Genomic DNA, 16,561 nt, shown 5'->3' with positions numbered 1-16,561 from the left:
AGACTGTTCAACAGAGAATATGGTAAATGACAACATTGGCATTGCATCAGCAAAATTTAGACTGTGGTAAACTGTAGGATACATGACTGGTTTCTTCAATGTAGAGTTTCAAGGAAAAAAAAAGGGAGTAACTCCCATTACATAGATTAAAAGAGATAACAAAGTACATCATATTTTGGAACTTGTTTGGATCCCGATTTGAACAAACTAACTGAAAAAAATTACTAGACAATCACGAAAATTTTAAGTGTATATTGTCATTTAATTTTTACAGTATAATAATGCAATTGTGGTTAAGTACCTAATATTTTAAGATTAAAAAATCTTTATCTTGTATAGGTACATATTGAAAGAGATGAACTGATAAGACGTTAAGCATTTCCTTCAAATCCCTTTTCCTTCCCAAAAGATGTAGACGACTGGTCTTTAGTTGATAATTGTCGAAGCAGTTTTCTGGGTACCTGCTGGTTCACTATATTATCCTATCTATTTTTGAGTCTGTTTGACATTTTCCGCAAAAAAATGTATTGTTCAACGATGAACCCAAAGTAGATCATTACTTCGATTTTATACTGCATAATGGCTCATTTCGGGGAGACCTCTGAACGGGCCTGAAAAGGTCTTAGAAGTAATCTAGTCAGTCGTCTGCACAGCCTCTTTTTCTTTTGGGCACAAAGCGGGGTGCGGGGTGGGAAGTGGCGACCGTTCTCTCTCTCTTCCCCTCTCCCAACTACCACGCCCAAGGTCCAGTTTCAAGCTAAGGTACCTCCAAAAGATACCTAATCTTTCCTAAAATAAAGCCTGAAGTTTTGGGGAAGAAGGGGTGTAACGGGGAAATTGTCGGTTGACAGCATTGAGATGCCGTGTTTAATTTTTGGTCTTGATTTTGCTAATTAGTTGCTTTGTCGTCAGGGGATGGAAGAACCAATACCTTTAATTTCTCTGCCCACGTGATAATGTTTTTGTTTTCAGGGTTATTTCTAAGGTGCAGGAAATTCTCAGAGAGCTTACGTCACCGCCAACAGTTACAGTAATTACCGTATTGACGCTACAATCACACTTTCTTTACAGAGCGTGGAAACTTGACATGCCGCACGAGAACAATTTAGGGATTTTAGGGTTAACACTTATATCATTATTTTTCTGTGACTTAACTTTTACGCAGCGTTGACACTAGGGACCTGAACGGAGGTCTCTCTCTCTTTCGCTCTCTTTTTAATCTCTATTGATGTATTTCCAGATTGTGTGTAGGGCATAAAGCAGAGAATACGTTACATTCACGTTCCTTACCGAGGAACTTCAGAAAGCATTTACGGCAGTAGCGCGCTTGCGCAGTTGGTCTCTATCAAATCGTCCGCCTTTCCCCGTTAGCAGGGGGCGCTGTGAGGTAATGGCTAGTCTTCTCCCCAGGGCTCTGGAACGTAGCTTAAAAGGGCAGGAGACGAAGTGGGCTGAGGGGCGTTCTATCCTCGACTGCTCTCGTCTCTATCACCCTTTGTCCTCCAGCCTCCCGCGGGCGCTGGGCCTGCGGGCCTGGTTGCTAGGCGGAAGCCGGGCGCGGCGGCGGCCGCTGCGGCTGCCGGGGCGTTTGAAAAGCGGCTTCGCAGGCGGCAAAAGGTCTTCTGGCGGCGGGCTGGCCTCTTCCTGCAGACGGGACGGGTCAGGTGGCCGAGCGGCTTTTGCCTTGAGTCGGGGCCGGGTTAGGCGGGGACTGGCGGTTTGGGGCCGGGGAGCTGGGCGCGCTGCAGGCGGGCCGCAGTGCGGGGTCCGGGCGTCAGGGCTGCGGGAACCTGGCCCAGAGCCCTGCCGGGTGTCGGGGGCTCCCCGCACCTCACCCAGGCCCCTCTTCCTCCCAGCAGACCCCGCTTGCGGGCCGCCGACCGCGACCATGGTCTCCAAGTCCGACCAACTGCTCATTGTCGTGTCCATCCTAGAAGGTGAGCGGCCCAGGACTTGCTTTTGCAACCGCTGTTTCCTGAATTGTAACCAAGGAGTGTGGGACCGAGGCTTTGTTAACTTTAAGAACCTGTCATCTTTGCTGGTGCGGTCCTCAGAGACTTGTTCACAGTTGTACGTATTAAGGTCTGTTAGGCAGTGGATTTAAAAATCTCTCAGGGGAGCTCGAGAGCTATTAGGGATAGGTGATATTTAGCGTGACTCGCCGTAGACCCAGAGAATGTTGGAAAAACGATTTCCATCTGAAGCAGCATGTCAGTGGCGTTTATATTATGAGCTGAAAGTGTGCTTGGAAAGCACGTTCTGTTTAGCGACCTCTCGGTAATAGGGAGACAGTATATTCCTAAGTAGGAGAGTGGCTTTTTGCAAATTTGGTTGAATGGCAGCGTGCAGGGAAGAGAACCTGGAGTCAGGAAGGTCACTTAGGTTTTGTTACAAACATGTAAACTTGTCATGCCAGTCCCTCCAAGCTCTTCCTACTCTTGTGTTTGTATTTCCATTCATCGGAACCATACTGTTGCCTCAGACCGAGAACTTGAGAGTCATGGCTTCCTGGGTTCCTTCACCATCCCCAATGTCCAAACGGTCACTAGATGTTGATTTTTAAAATGATGTTAAGTACTTCCTATAAACTTTTAAATGAATGAATTTCCATCGTGAGTGCCGTGCTTTGGGGCCCTCATTATCCACCTTATGTACTGTAGTAATCTTTTCAGTAGTCTGTTTCATAAATGTTTTTTTTTTCTTCTTCTTTTTTTTTTTTCAGAAAACACTGTTCACTTTACATTTTGGAAATAATCTTTCTGAAATGCAAATCTAATTTCTTAAGATCCTTGGATGTCCTAAGACTATACGTCCTTTATGGTGGACGCGGTGCCCACCTTTTCAGCCTCTCTCCCCTCCTGTGTTACCAGTTCTTCAGTTATATTGAGCTGCTTACAGTTTCTTGACTACACTTCTAGAAATGCCCTTTATTCAAAAGAGAATGGGTTTCTCTCGAAACAAAATTTGGGCTATTAACTGGATTCCAAGACTGAGAAACAGGGTTTCTGTTCTCAAGGTATTCATTTTTTTTAGGACGAGGCAGGTACCTCTTTGTTCCACTGCATATCCTCTGTTTTCAAGCTATTGGAGGTTGTAATTAGGATAGTCTGAAAATACAGGTTTTTTGACATTTTTGAAATTTCATTTGGGGGAACTTAGCGATCATTTAGGGCAGCTGAAAATGAGGTCCATCGAGAGGCTAATTGGGAGAGTGGTAGCACATGTGGTAAGACTCCTAACAGGGAGTTTCAAATGAGAATTTCAGGACGAAACTCACAGGTTTGCAATCAAGGTCTTTCTGGCCCGCTTAATTACTTACTGAGTAGCTTGTACTAGGGTGAGTAGCAGCTGGGACGTATTGAGTTAACAGTGGTTAAAACTCCCCTCACTGAAATCCCCCTCACCAGGCCTCTAAATATGTTGGCTGTAAGATTCTTAGTGCTTTTTTCTTAGGTCTTTAGCATCCTGTTTTAAATATTAAGTTTGCCTCTTTCCACTAGACCTTCAATTCCTCAAGGCAGGTACTCTGTTTTATTCATTTTGCATCTCATCTTCTGACATAATACTGACTCTGAATATGCCCTCAGCAAACAATAAAGGAAGAGTCAGGTGGTACAAATGAACAGTAATGTGTAGATAGAATATTTATCTTAATATTGGTAATATAACATTATCCTTGACAGTGAGATGAATAAATATGTTTATTTTCCTTTGGCTAATTGGTAAAGTATTCTTAACTGTGTTAAGAGGACAATTAAGATGCAAGTAAATTTGTTTTTGCTGATTTATTTCTCAACTCTCCAGATGATTTAGCTGTTCTGTATTAAGTACCAGTATAGTAATATCTAAAATTGGTGTAATCATATTTTCAACTCTTTAATTCTAAATGTTATTGAGATTGTTGCTGCTCAAAGTGTGAACCAAGGACAACACCATTGACATTGCCTGGAATCTTGTTAGAAATGCAGACTCTCAGGCCTTCCCAGACCTACTAAACCAGAGTCTACATTTTAGCAGGGTCCCTGAGTGATTCATTGCACATTAGTGTTTGAGAAGCACTGATTTATAAATTACAGCTTTCAATTTGATTCATGTTTCTTATGAATCATGAATTGTAAGTGTGTGCTAGTGAGGTAGTTTATGGATTATATAAGTCAATCACTGTTAACATGTCAGTTTTTAAAACACATGCTAAATGATCCTATTTGATTTTTGGGCACTTCAGTTAACCTGCATAGTCTTTTTTTCTAGGTCGCCATTTTCCCAAACGTCCAAAACATATGCTTGTAGTAGAAGCAAAGTTTGATGGAGAACAATTGGCTACTGACCCTGTGGACCATACTGACCAGCCAGAATTTGCTACTGAGTTAGCCTGGGAGATTGACCGGAAAGCACTTCATCAGCACAGGTGACTCCTATTCTCAATGTGTTCTGCACTTTTTCATTCTGTAATAAGTAAATAAACATATCTCTAATTAGATAATAATATTTGTTGAGAGATTTTTTTTAATATGCCAGGAAATTTTCTTAAATACTTGTGCAACAATTATTCATTTAAACATCAGAACAACCCTATGAAGTAGGTATTATTTCCCCCATATTACAGATAAGGAAACTAAGGCCTAAGGGGTTAAATAACTTGCCTAAGTCAGTAAGCTGGACAGTGGTAGAGCCTGGCAGCCAGGGCAACTCCAGAGCTAAGCTTTTAACCACTACACTTAGCTAGCTTTGTTTGTTTGTTTGTTTTCTTTCTTTCTTTATCTTTTTTTTTTTTTTTTTTTTTGTGCTAACCTCTGAGAGAATAGATATTCTAGAAATGCCACAATGGTACCTACCCAGTATTAAATATGGTTTGGAATTGATTGTAATTTCTGTTGTTTCATTTATTGTATATTTTGTCTGGCTTGCCAAAGAGATATAGAGATAGGTAGTGATTACATAAGGAATTCTTTTTTTAGTTAAATTTATACTTGATTTTAGACCTGTAAACACTGTATTAAGTATCTGAAACATACTTAAAGTTGTAGCTTCTTGTTACTTCATGAACTCTGATGACCAGAAGCAGGCAGGAACACTGATACTTTTATTTTAAAAAAGGTTGAAAGTATGTTTCCTCTGGGTAACATATAATCACTTCACTGTTTGCTCTTTCTTAGTACTAAATCAGAGTACAAAGGTCAAAAAATAAATGAAAGCAAGGAGAAATTTTCTTCCATTGCTAGATTAGTCCATGGATTTACTTGAAAGGGTATTAAATTCTTGGAGGATTCATAATTTTGTATTTCATCTCATTGACTTCTGGAGTATATCCTCAGACATAGTCTTGCTATAAGATATTAGGGCCTGCTTTGGTGGCTATGTAAACAGCTGTGTTGGTGCCAAGTGGTATCACCCTATATGTTGTAGGCTGAGAAAATAACACAGATAAATTGAATATATAAATAATGATTCTGTGTCAAGTGGAGGTTTCTTAGTCATTCCATTAGGTAACAGTGGTGGCAAAATCTAATCAGCTTACTGTATGAGCCGGTATATGGGTTCTAGGCTCAAAAGAACCTATGTTATACCAGTCAAGGTCATGCTTACATTACCTTAGCATGTATTACATTGAATGACTGTTTACCTAATTTTAATAGTTGAAGATAATATGGCATTTAATTCTTAAGTTTATTTCGTTTTTTTTTAGCCACAAAAAGAACTATAAGCATATACATATGTGTATTTGAAACTTTGTGTGTGACAGTCTAAGAAAAACAGTTTAGAATCAATCTTGACTCATGGTTAATTTTTTTACTTAAAAAGACTTCTGTATATTACAGAAGCTTGAGAAACATTGACCTAGATGATAGCTTCTTAGATGAGAGAGACTAAAATTTTTGACGTTTTGTATGTTACTCAGTTGGTATGTAGATGGGTAGACATAATTAGTGCTTCATGCCAGTTGAAGAGTTTGTTGGAAAGTATAGAATAGATACAGGTTATCCAACAAAATTACATTGTCTTGCTAGTAGTAGGCAGCTCTTTCAAAGCTAATAGAAAGTTCAGGATTAAGCAAAGCAATTTTACTTATCACGTAAATTGTTTCGTTACAGGCTACAGCGTACTCCTATCAAACTCCAGTGTTTTGCCTTGGATCCTTTATCTTCAGCCAAGGAAATGATAGGTTACATTGTTCTAGACTTAAGAACTGCTCAAGAAACAAAGCAGGTACTGACCTTCTGATGTTTTGTTACTGATTATGTCAAACAGGTGGTGGTTTTCATTAAGTATCGGATTGATGGAAAGGACATGGAATATTGGACCTGATAGGTCATGGGCTTGAACCAATACGGTAGTTCTTATGTTTTAGTTAATGAATTTGATTTAGAAAATTGTGATCTTTTGGTTGTTCCTTTGACCTAGAACTGTCTTTCTCAAAGAAACTTCTCTGTGAGTTCAAATCTATGTTTAAATTGCTGTTACCTCGAGTTGAACATGTTCATCTCCTGAGTGTTGCTCTCAGAGGTGCGCCTCTTCAGAGTTCCTTGCTTCAGTGGGTGGTCCTCAGTCTGCTGGCAGTTACGCAAGCTAGAATAGAGAAGTCTTCCTAGACACCTCCCTTTTCTGGCCTCCACAGCACCCTTTCCAGTTGTTTTCCCTCCTGATCCATCTACTATTCTGCATTTTCACTGCTGCCCTCTCAACCTCAGCCACCATCCTTTCTTTCCTTGGCCATCATAATTGGCTTCCTGCTTCTTATTTTCCTTCTGTAGTAGTCAGAGTAAGTGACTTACTGAAACACACTTAGGTGTTATAAACAGCACTCCCACCAAAAGAAGGAAGAACTCTGGGTCTTGATTTCTTTGCTTTTTATTACAAAAAATGCCTCATGTCTTTTTCAATATCTTAGAACCTTTTTTGTATGTTTTTGATTTTAGAAATGGTTACTTTCAGTTTTTCTTAATGACTTTGTCACAACTTTCTTAAAGTAAAAACTTTTTTATTTTAAAGTCCTCTGTTGATTTGAATCTTAAATGAATAAAAAACTGCATGTCAGTGATGTGTGCTGCTGATAGCAGCGGTCGAAGCATGCCACGCTATGTTGCACTTCACGTCATTGTGCTTCACAGGTACTGCTTTTTTTTTTTGTAAACCAATTGAAGGTTTGTGGCAACCCTGTATCAACCAGTTGTCTTGCGGCCATTTTTCAGCAGCATTTGCTCACTTTGTGTCTGTCACATTTTGGTAATTCTTGTAATATTTCAAACATTTTCATTATATTCGTTATGGTGATCTGTGATCTCCAATGTTACTGCTGTAAAAAGATTACAACTCACTGAAGGCTCAGGTGATGTCAGCATGTTTTAGCAGTAAAGTATTTTTTTAATTAATGTGTTTTCTTACACATAATGCTACTGCATACTTAATAGACTACAGTATAGTATAAGCATAACTTCTGTATGAACTGGGAAACCAAAAAATTGTTGTGACTTGCTGTATTACAATAGTCACTTTATTATGGTGGTCTGGAACCAAACTTGCAGTGTCTCCAAGGTATGCCTGCATTTGCAAATGAGCTAGTCAGCCTGGCTCAAATTTGGAGTTTTTCAAAAGAAACTGAAATTTTACTTTTTAAAATGTTGCTTATTTTTTAAATATATTTTTTATTGAAGTATAGTCAGTTTACAATGTTGTGCCAATTTCAAAATGCTTTAAAAGTGGACTTATTTCTTTTCCATCCTTGGGTACTCATCCCTCTCTGACACTCAGTCCTGAAAAAGGTTTTCCTTCTTTAGTTTTAAACCCTGAATACTTGTGCAGTCTCTTTGGTTAAAGAGAAGGTAAATCCTCCTAGGAGGATATCTGAGTGGAGATCATGCCTCTAAACGCTCTTGTCATTCCTTTTCCCCTTGTCTAGTCCTTCAGGGCAGTTTGTCGTCATACTGGTGATCAAAGTTATGGAGAAATGTTTCAGATTATTTTAGTTATGGGAAAACCAAATGTTGTCTTGCCAAATCTCTTCTGTTTGCCAGCAGAAATACCTGAAATTGGGTAGTAAAATATTTGTATTTCAAAATAAATTGGTTGTCTGTAAATATACACAAACAGAAAAACTGATTATTTTTCTTAGTTAATGACAAAAATATGTCATAAATTCTGTGAGTAGTTAAAAATCCTTTTTCAGGCTTAAAATTAGAAAATATGTGTCCTAAGAAATATAGGAACAAACTGTATTGTGAATTTTTGCCTTTAAAAAAACTTGGTTGTGGATTTCTTAAATACCTATGGACTAGTTAATCCTGTTTTACTTACAAACATAAGTTGAATATAAAACAGCAGTTTTTGGTTTTGATCACTATAATATGCCTTTTTATTACAGTGATCAGAGCAAGAATGCTTTTTTTAGGTATTGGAATGGTGCCCCTGCACTAGTGCTACCTGTGGTCCTGGGCCATGAGATTTTGCAGGCTGATTTAGGTACTAGAATTTCTGAGGTTACTGTGGGGCTTGTGAGGTGGGGAGGATATTCAGGTAATTTAGGATACTTCATTCTATGAAAAAGCCTTTGTTTCAATATCAATTATAGCCCAGAGCTCTCCCGCTAGACCTTTACTTTAGCCTATTGTTAGTGTTTTTGTTAACATTAAGCTTTTCTTTTCCTAATCTGATATAAATAGAACAAAGCAGAAATGTGGCAGGCAGAAAAGGTGAAAAATTTGGAGTTAGGAAAATGGAAAAAATAGTCTTTTTTTCTGTTGTATAAGGGATGAAGTGAGATTGGGATATAAGAGTGAAGATGGAAAGAAATATACGTATTGTGTTTCCTCCTCTTTAATGTATTATTACCTGTTGAAACATGGGAATGGAAGCAAGGAAGACAATCTAAACCTCTACTTAGTTTTTTTAGGAGGAAATTCAGTTCGTTTCCTAAGCAGAATTAATTTCTTTTGAGGAAAATATGGGGGAAAAATAGTCTAGAAGTGAAATACTGAGAAACTGCAGGAAATACATTTAGAACCTTGTAGAACATTTCTCACTACTGTTTATTTCCTACTCTCAAGGTGCTTTGCTCTTGTTTCGTTGTTACTCTTTAGGCACCAAGATGGTACCAGTTGCTGAGTAATAAATACACCAAGTTCAAGTCTGAGATACAGATAAGCACTGCTTTGGAAACAGATACAAAGGCACCAGTGGATAGTTTTAAAGCAAAAGGAGCCCCTCCTCGAGATGGAAAAGGTTTGTGTGTCATCTCTAAGGACATTCTTTGAGAAGTTACAGCTGTGGACTAGAACTTCAGGAAGAGTGGGGAGGAGCTAGTATAAGGAATTATATGTGGGAGTGGAAATTGATTTTATTCTAGAGCATCAGACAAATGTTGCAGCCTTGTTACATATGAACACTTGTTGCTCTTAGCTCTTGTTCACAAAAATTAGCAATAGGGAAAGATTGTCTTTTCTTTATTTGATATATAACAGAACAAAGAAGAATTTTATATTGTTTATAAAAATTGCTGTTTAGGAAAATTTTCTTCCTAGGATGAGTGCAAGAAAGCCAAAAATGGTTATACTGTTCTCTGTTAACTCAGCTGTAGTTCAACAAAGCCTTCATTTGTTTCTTTTTTTATTAATAAACTTTATTTTTTAGAGCATTTTTAGGTTCACAGCAAACTTGAATGGGCAGTACAGAGTGTTCCCAGATACCTACCCACACACACACAGAGGCGCCACCCCACCTCTATCAACATCTCCCGCTAGAGTGGTATATTTGTTAAAATTGATGAACCCATATTGACACATAATTATCATCCAATGACCATAGTTTATATTAGGGTTTGTCCCTGGTATTGTACATTCTATAGGTTTTGACAAATGTGTAATGACACATGTCCATGATTGTGGTATCCTACAGGATAGTTTCATTGCCCTAAAGATCCTCTGTGTTCTGCTCGTTCATTCCTCCCTCCCCCGTTACCCTTGGCAACCACTGATCTTTTTACTGTCGCCATAGTTTTGCCTTTTCCAAAATCTTGTATTGTTGGAATCATGCAGTATGTAGCCTTATCACACTGGTTTCTTTCACTTAGTAATATGCATTTAAGTTTCTTCCATGTCTTTTTGTGGCTTGATAGGTCGCTTCTTTTTAGAGCTGAATGATACTCCATTGTTTGGATGGACCAAGTTTATTTATCCACTCAGCTACTGAAGGATATCTTGGTTGCTTCCAGGTTTGGGCAATTAGAAATAAGGCTGTTAGAAACATCACTGTACAGGCTTTTGTGTGGACCTAAGTTTTCAGTGCTCTCAGGTAAATACCAAGGAGTGTGATTACTGGATCATTTGGTAAATGCATGCTTAGTTTTGTAAGAAACTGCCAAACTGTATTCCAAAATGAATGTACTATTTTGCATTCCTAACAGCAGTGAATGAGAGTTCTTACTGGTCCACATTCTTGTCAGCGTTTGGTGTTGTCAGTGTTTTGGATTTTGGATGTTCTAATAGATGTATAGTGGTATCTCATTGTTTTAATTTGTGTTTCTCTAATGATAAATGTTGTAAACATATTTTCATGTGCTTACTTGCTGTCTGTGTATCTTCTCAGGTGCCTGTTTGCCTGGTTTTCAATTGGTTGTGTGTTTTGTTGCATTTTAAGAGTTCTTTGTATGTTTCAGATAACAGTCCTTTATCCGATGTCTTTCTTGGAAATAGTTTTTCCAGTCTATGACTTGCCTTCTTATTCTGTTGACATTGTTTTTAGTAGAGCTGAAGTTTTAAAATTTTAATTAAGTCTATCTCATCAGTTCTTTCACGGATTGTGCCTATCATGTTATGTCTAAAAAGTCATCACCAAGCTCAAAGTTATCTAGGTTTCTCCTATATTGTCTTTTTTCTTTTTTCATTTTTCAGTTTTATTAGGTAAAATTGATATCATGTGACTGCACATATACAACATACTGCATATAAATACATATATATAATATATTGCACATACTTTGTTTAATTTAAATGTATGTACTGTTCATTGTTTCTAAGAACAGTTTAGAGCTTTAGTTTTTTAAACTTATGTAGTTACCAAAGGAATAAAGCCAGCCACAATATAAGAAGCAACAGAATACAGTAATCCAGTCATAAAAGACAGTCAGATGAGCTTACACATATTCAAGAAATCAGTTATCTAAGTTATAAATAATAAGTAGTTCATCTGTGTCCCCTCCGGGTTCTTTTTTTTTTTTTTTTTTTTCAGGTTCTACATGTAAGTGACATATGACATTTTTCTTTCTCTTTCTGGCTTACTTCACTTAGAATGACGATCTCCAGGTCCATCAGTGTTGCTGCAAATGGCATTATTTTATTCTTTTTGACGGCTGAGTAGTAGTCTATTGTATAAACATACCACGACTTCTTTATCCAGTCATCTGTTGATGGACAGTTGGGTTATTTCCATGTCTTGGCTATTGTAAGTAGTGCTGCTATGAACACTGAGGTGCATGTATCTTTTTGAATTACATTTTTCTCTGGGTATTTGCCCAGGAGTGGGATTGCTGGATCATATGGTAGTTCTAGTTTTAGTTTTTTAAGGAACCTCCATACTGTCCTCCATAGTGGCTGCACCAATTTACATTCCCACCAACATCGTGGGACGGTTCCTTCCTCTCGACATCCTCTCTGGCATTTATTGTTTGTAGACTTTTTAATGAGGGATGTTCTGATAGGTGTGAGCTGATACCACATTGTAGTTTTGATTTGCATTTCTCTGATACTTAGTGATATTGAGCATTTTTTCATGGCCTATTATCTTCATTGGTTTATTGCTTGTTTAGGTCTTCTGCCCATTTTTGGATTGGGTTTTTTTTTTGTTTGTTTTTGATATTAAGGTGTATGAGCTGTTAGTATTATTTGGAAATTAGTCCCTTATCTGTCTAATTGTTTGCAAATATTTTCTCCCATTCTGAAGGTTGTCTTTGTTTTGTTGATGGTATCCTTAGCCGTACAAGAGCTTTTTAGTTTAATTAGATCCCATTTGTTTATTTTTGCTTTTATTTCCATTATTCCAGGAGCTGGTTCTAAAAATACATTGCTGCAATTTATGTCAAAGAGTGTTGTGCCTATGCTTTCCTCTAGGAGTTTTATAGTATCTGGTATGGCATTTAAGTCTTTAATCCATTTTGAGTTTATTTTTGTAATGATGTTAGAGAATATTCTAATTTTAGGCTTTTACAATTAGCTGCCCAATTTTCCCAGCACCACTTACTGAAGAGGCTGTCTTTTCTCCATTGTATGTTCTTGCCTCCTTTGTTGTAGATTAAATTACTGTAAGTGTGTGGGTTTGCTTCTGGACTTTCTATCCTGTTCCATTGATCTGTGTGTCTGTTTTTGTGCCAATACCATACTGTTTGATTACTGTAGCTTTGTAGTATAGTCTGTAGCCAGGGAGTGTGATTCCCCCGCTCCATTCTTCTTTTTCAAGATTGTTTTGGCTATTTAGCGTCTTTTGTGTTTCCATTCAAATTTAAACTTTTTTGTTCCAGCTCTGCGAAAAATGTCATTGGTAATTTGATAGGGACTGCATTGAATCTGTATATTGCCTTGGATAGTATGGCCGTTCTAACAGTATCGATTCTTCCAATCCAAGGACACAGTACATCTTTCCATATGTTTATGTCTTCAGTTTCTTTCATCAGTGTCTTACAGTTTTGGAGTATAGGTCTTTTGCCTGCTTGGGTATGTTTATTCCTAGGCATTTTATTCTTTTTGGTGTGACGGTAAATGGGATAGTTTCTTTAATTTCTTTTTCTGCTATTTTGTTGTTAGTGTATAGAAATTTCTGTATATTAATTTTGTATCCTGAAACTTAACCAAATTCATTGATGAGCTCTAGTAGTTTTCTCATATGCTATACTATGTATATAGTATCATATCTTCTGCAAACAGTGACAGTTTTACTTCTTTGTTTCCAATTTGGATTCGTTTTATTTCTTTTTCTTCTCTGATTTCTATGGTTAGGACTTCCAAAACTATGTTGAATAAAAGTGGCAGGAGTGGGCATTCTTGTCTTGTTTCTGATCTTAGAGGAAATGCTTTCAGTTTTCCCCCTTTAAGTATGATGTTAGCTGTGGGTTTATCATATATGTCTTTTATCACAGTGAGGTATATTCTGTCTGTGCCCACTTTCTGGAGAGCTTTTCTTGTAAATGAATGTTGAATTCTGTCAAAAATATTTCTGTATATATTGAGATGATCATATGATTTTTACTCTTCAGTTTATTATTGTGGTATATCACATTGATTGACTTGTGGATATTGAAAAGTCCTTGCATCCCTGAGAGAAATTTCACTTGATAGTGGTTTATGATCCTTTTAATGCATAGTTGGAGTTGATTTGCTAGTATTTTGTTGCAAAAATATACATCTATATTTTTAAGTGATATTGGAGTGTAATTTTCTTTTTTTGTGATATCTTTTTATGGTTTGGTACAAGGGTGATGATGGCCTCATAGGATGAGTTTGGAAGTGTTCCTTTCTCTGCAGTTTTTTGGAATCACTTCAGAAGGATAGGCATGAGCGATTTTTAAAATGTTTGGTAGAATTCGCCTGTGAAGGCATCTGGTCTTGGACTTTTTATTTGTTGGGAATTTTAAAATTACTGATTCAATTTCAGTACTGGTAATTGGTCTGCTCATATTGTCTGTTTCTTCCTGGGTCCGTCTTGGCAAATTGTAACTTTCTAAGAAACTGTCCATTTCTTCTAGATTGTCCTTTTTGTTGGTGTATAGTTGCTCATAGTAGCCTCTTGTGATCCCTTGGATTTCTGTGGTATCAATTGGGACTTCATTTCTGAGTTTATTAATTTGGGCCCTCTCCTTTGTTTTCCTTATGAGTCTGACTAAAGATTTTTCAATTTTGTTTATCTTTTCAAAGAACCAGCTTTTAGTTTTGTTGATCTTTTCCATTTTTTTTTTTAGTCTATTTCATTTATTTCTGCTCTAATCTTTGATTTCTTTTCTTCTACTAACTTTGGGTTTTGTTCTTTCTCCAGCTGCTTTAGGTGTAAGGTTAGTTTGTTTATTTGAGATGTTTCTTGTTTCCTGAGGTAGACTATCTCACCGTAAACTTGCCTCTTAGCACTGCTTTTGATGTGTCCCAGAGGTTTTGGATTGTTATGTTTTCATTTTCATTTTCCTGGAAGTATTTTTTCATTTCCCCTTTGATTACTTTAGTGATCCCTTAGTTGTTTAGAAGCATATTGTTTAACCTCCCTGTGTTTGCAATTTTTGCAGTTTTCTTCTTGTAGCTGATTTCCAAATTCATAGCGTTGTTGTCAGAAAAGATACTTGGTACGATTTCAGTTTTCTGAAATTTGCTGGTGCTAGCTTTGTGGGCCAGCATGTGGTCGACTCTGGAGAATGTTCCATGTGAACTTGAAAAGAATGTATATTCTCTTGCTTTTGGATAGAATGCTCTATAGATATCAGTTAAGTCCATCTGGCATAATATGTTATTTAAGACCTGTATTTCCTCACTGATTTTCTGTCTGGATGATCTGCCCATTGATGTAAGTGGGGTGTTAAGGTTCCCCCACTATTACTGTGTTACTGTTGATTTCTACTTGTATGTCTGTTAACAATTGCCTTATATACTGAGGTGCTCCTATGTTGGGAGCATATATATTTACAATTGTTAAAGCCTTTTCTTGGGTTGATTCCTTGAGCATTATGTAATGTTTCTTTGTCTCTTGTAACAATTTTTACTTTAAAATCTATTTTGTCTGATACAAGTATTACTACTCCAGCTTTCTTTTGTTTCCATCTGCATGGAATATTTTTCCATCTCCTTTCAGCCTGCATGTATCTCTAGCTCTGAAGTGGGTCTCTTGTAGACAGCATATATATGTATCGTGTTTTCTTATCCATTCAGCCAGTCAGCATCTTTTGGTTGGAGCATTTAATCTATTTACATTTAAGGTAATTATCAATACATACGTTCTTATTGCCATTTTGATAAGCGTTTTGTGTTTGTTTTTGTAGGTCTTTTTTCTTTCTTTCTTTCTTCTCTCTTTTCTTGTGGTTTGATGACTAGAGAAGTTCCTTTAACATTTGTCATAAAGCTGGTTTGGTGGTGCTGAGTTCTTTCAGTCTTTGTTTATGTGACAGTTTTGATTTCCCCATCAAACCTGAATGAGAGCCTTGCTGGATAGTGTGTTCTTCGTTGTAAGTTTTTCCTTTTCATCACTTTAAATATATTGTGCCACTTGCTTCTGGCCTGAAGAGTTTCTGCTGAAAAATCAGCTGATAACCTTACGGGAGTTCCCCTGTGTGTTACTTGTTGTTTTTCTCTTGCTGATTTTAATATTCTGTCCTTATCCTTAATTTTTATTATTTTGATTATTATGTGCCTTGGTGTCTTCCTCTTTGGGTTGATCCTGTGTGGAATTCTTTGTGCTTCTTGTGCTTGGATGACTGTTTCCTTTCCCAAGGTAGGGAAGTTTTCAGCTCTTACCTCTTCATATATTTTCTCAGGTTCTTTCTCTCTCTCTTCTCTTTTTGGGACCCCTATAATGGGAATATTAGTGTGCTTCATGTTGTCCCAGAGTTCTGTTAAGTTATCCTCATTTCTTTTCATTCTTTTTAATTTTTTTTGTTTTGTTTTGTTTTGTTTTGTTTTGTTTTGCAGTAGTATTTCCACTTATCTGTCTTCTAGCTCACCGATCTGTGCTTGTGCCTCATTTAGTCTATTCTTGGTTCCGTCTAGTCTGTTATTCATTTCAGTAATTGTATTCTTCAACTCTGGGCATCCTTTACATTTTCTAATTCTTTGCCATCATTACTCTAAAGTCTTTCTTGGGTAGATTGCCTATCTCCTCATCACTTATATCTCTTTCTACTATTTTATCTTGTGCCTTGGCCTGGAAGATACTCCTCTGCTGCCTCATACTTTCTAACTTTCTGTTTCTGTTTTTAGGTAGGTTAGTTATGTTTCTTGACCTTGGAGAAGTGGCCCTCTGTGGGAGACCACCTATGTGTCCCAGCAGTACACTTCTCTCTTGTCACCCAAGGGCCAGGGTCTAGGCAGTCCCAGGGTAGGGTGTGGTCTGTGTTTGCAGATTTCCTTCCACAAGCTTTGGGATTGTTGTTTTCTTATTTCTGGTATCTGTCCCCTGGTGGATGCGGCTGGACTAGAGTCTTATGCAGATTTCCTGACAGGAGGAGTAGGTGCCTGCCCAGTGCTGAGTGGAGCTTTGTCCTGGCCCTCTGGTGAGCAGTGCCATGTCTTGGGGTGTGTCTAGAGGCAGTTGTGGGCTCAGGAAGTCTACTGATGATTGGGGCTGGGTTCCTACTCAGTACGTTGTTAGGCCTTGGCTTCCCAGCACTTAAGCCTACAGGCTGTTGAGTGGGGCTAGGTGCTGGTGCTAATAATCCATTCAAGATGTCAGCCTCCAGAAAGCTTTTGTAGGTGAACACTCCCCACCAGCTTTTATGTCCCCTGGGTGAGCCACAGAAGCCCCCTATCTCCCCAGGAGAACTTCTGAAACCAGCAGGTAGGTCTGGCCCTGGTTCTTATGAAGTCACTGCTATTGCCCTTGGACC

The 16,561-nt window shown here is 37.9% G+C and overlaps 1 protein-coding gene across 6 annotated transcripts in view; it reads left to right on the top strand.

Moving 5' to 3' along the window:
• The first annotated feature begins 1,485 nt into the window (after window positions 1-1,485).
• CEP120 (centrosomal protein 120) overlaps window positions 1,486-16,561 on the top strand; it is an 83,019-nt gene continuing 67,943 nt past the window's right edge. Inside the window, exons 1-5 of one of the 6 annotated variants that reach the window (XM_032476593.1) lie at window positions 1,486-1,617; window positions 1,860-1,937; window positions 4,252-4,408; window positions 6,093-6,207; window positions 9,075-9,216. In XM_032476593.1, the coding sequence (XP_032332484.1) occupies window positions 1,889-1,937; window positions 4,252-4,408; window positions 6,093-6,207; window positions 9,075-9,216 (463 nt within the window). In that variant the 5' untranslated portion in view covers window positions 1,486-1,617; window positions 1,860-1,888. Of the gene's footprint in view, window positions 1,665-1,856; window positions 1,938-4,251; window positions 4,409-6,092; window positions 6,208-9,074; window positions 9,217-16,561 lie in introns of those variants that run through there. The other 5 variants (XM_032476594.1, XM_032476592.1, XM_032476597.1 and 2 more) reach the window with 5 other exon arrangements.

Source organism: Camelus ferus, chromosome 3 (genome assembly GCF_009834535.1).
Source record: "Camelus ferus isolate YT-003-E chromosome 3, BCGSAC_Cfer_1.0, whole genome shotgun sequence".
Lineage (NCBI taxonomy): Eukaryota > Metazoa > Chordata > Mammalia > Artiodactyla > Camelidae > Camelus > Camelus ferus.
The sequence above is the reverse complement of the archived record's forward strand: the minus strand, read 5'-3'. Positions and strand labels throughout refer to the sequence as shown.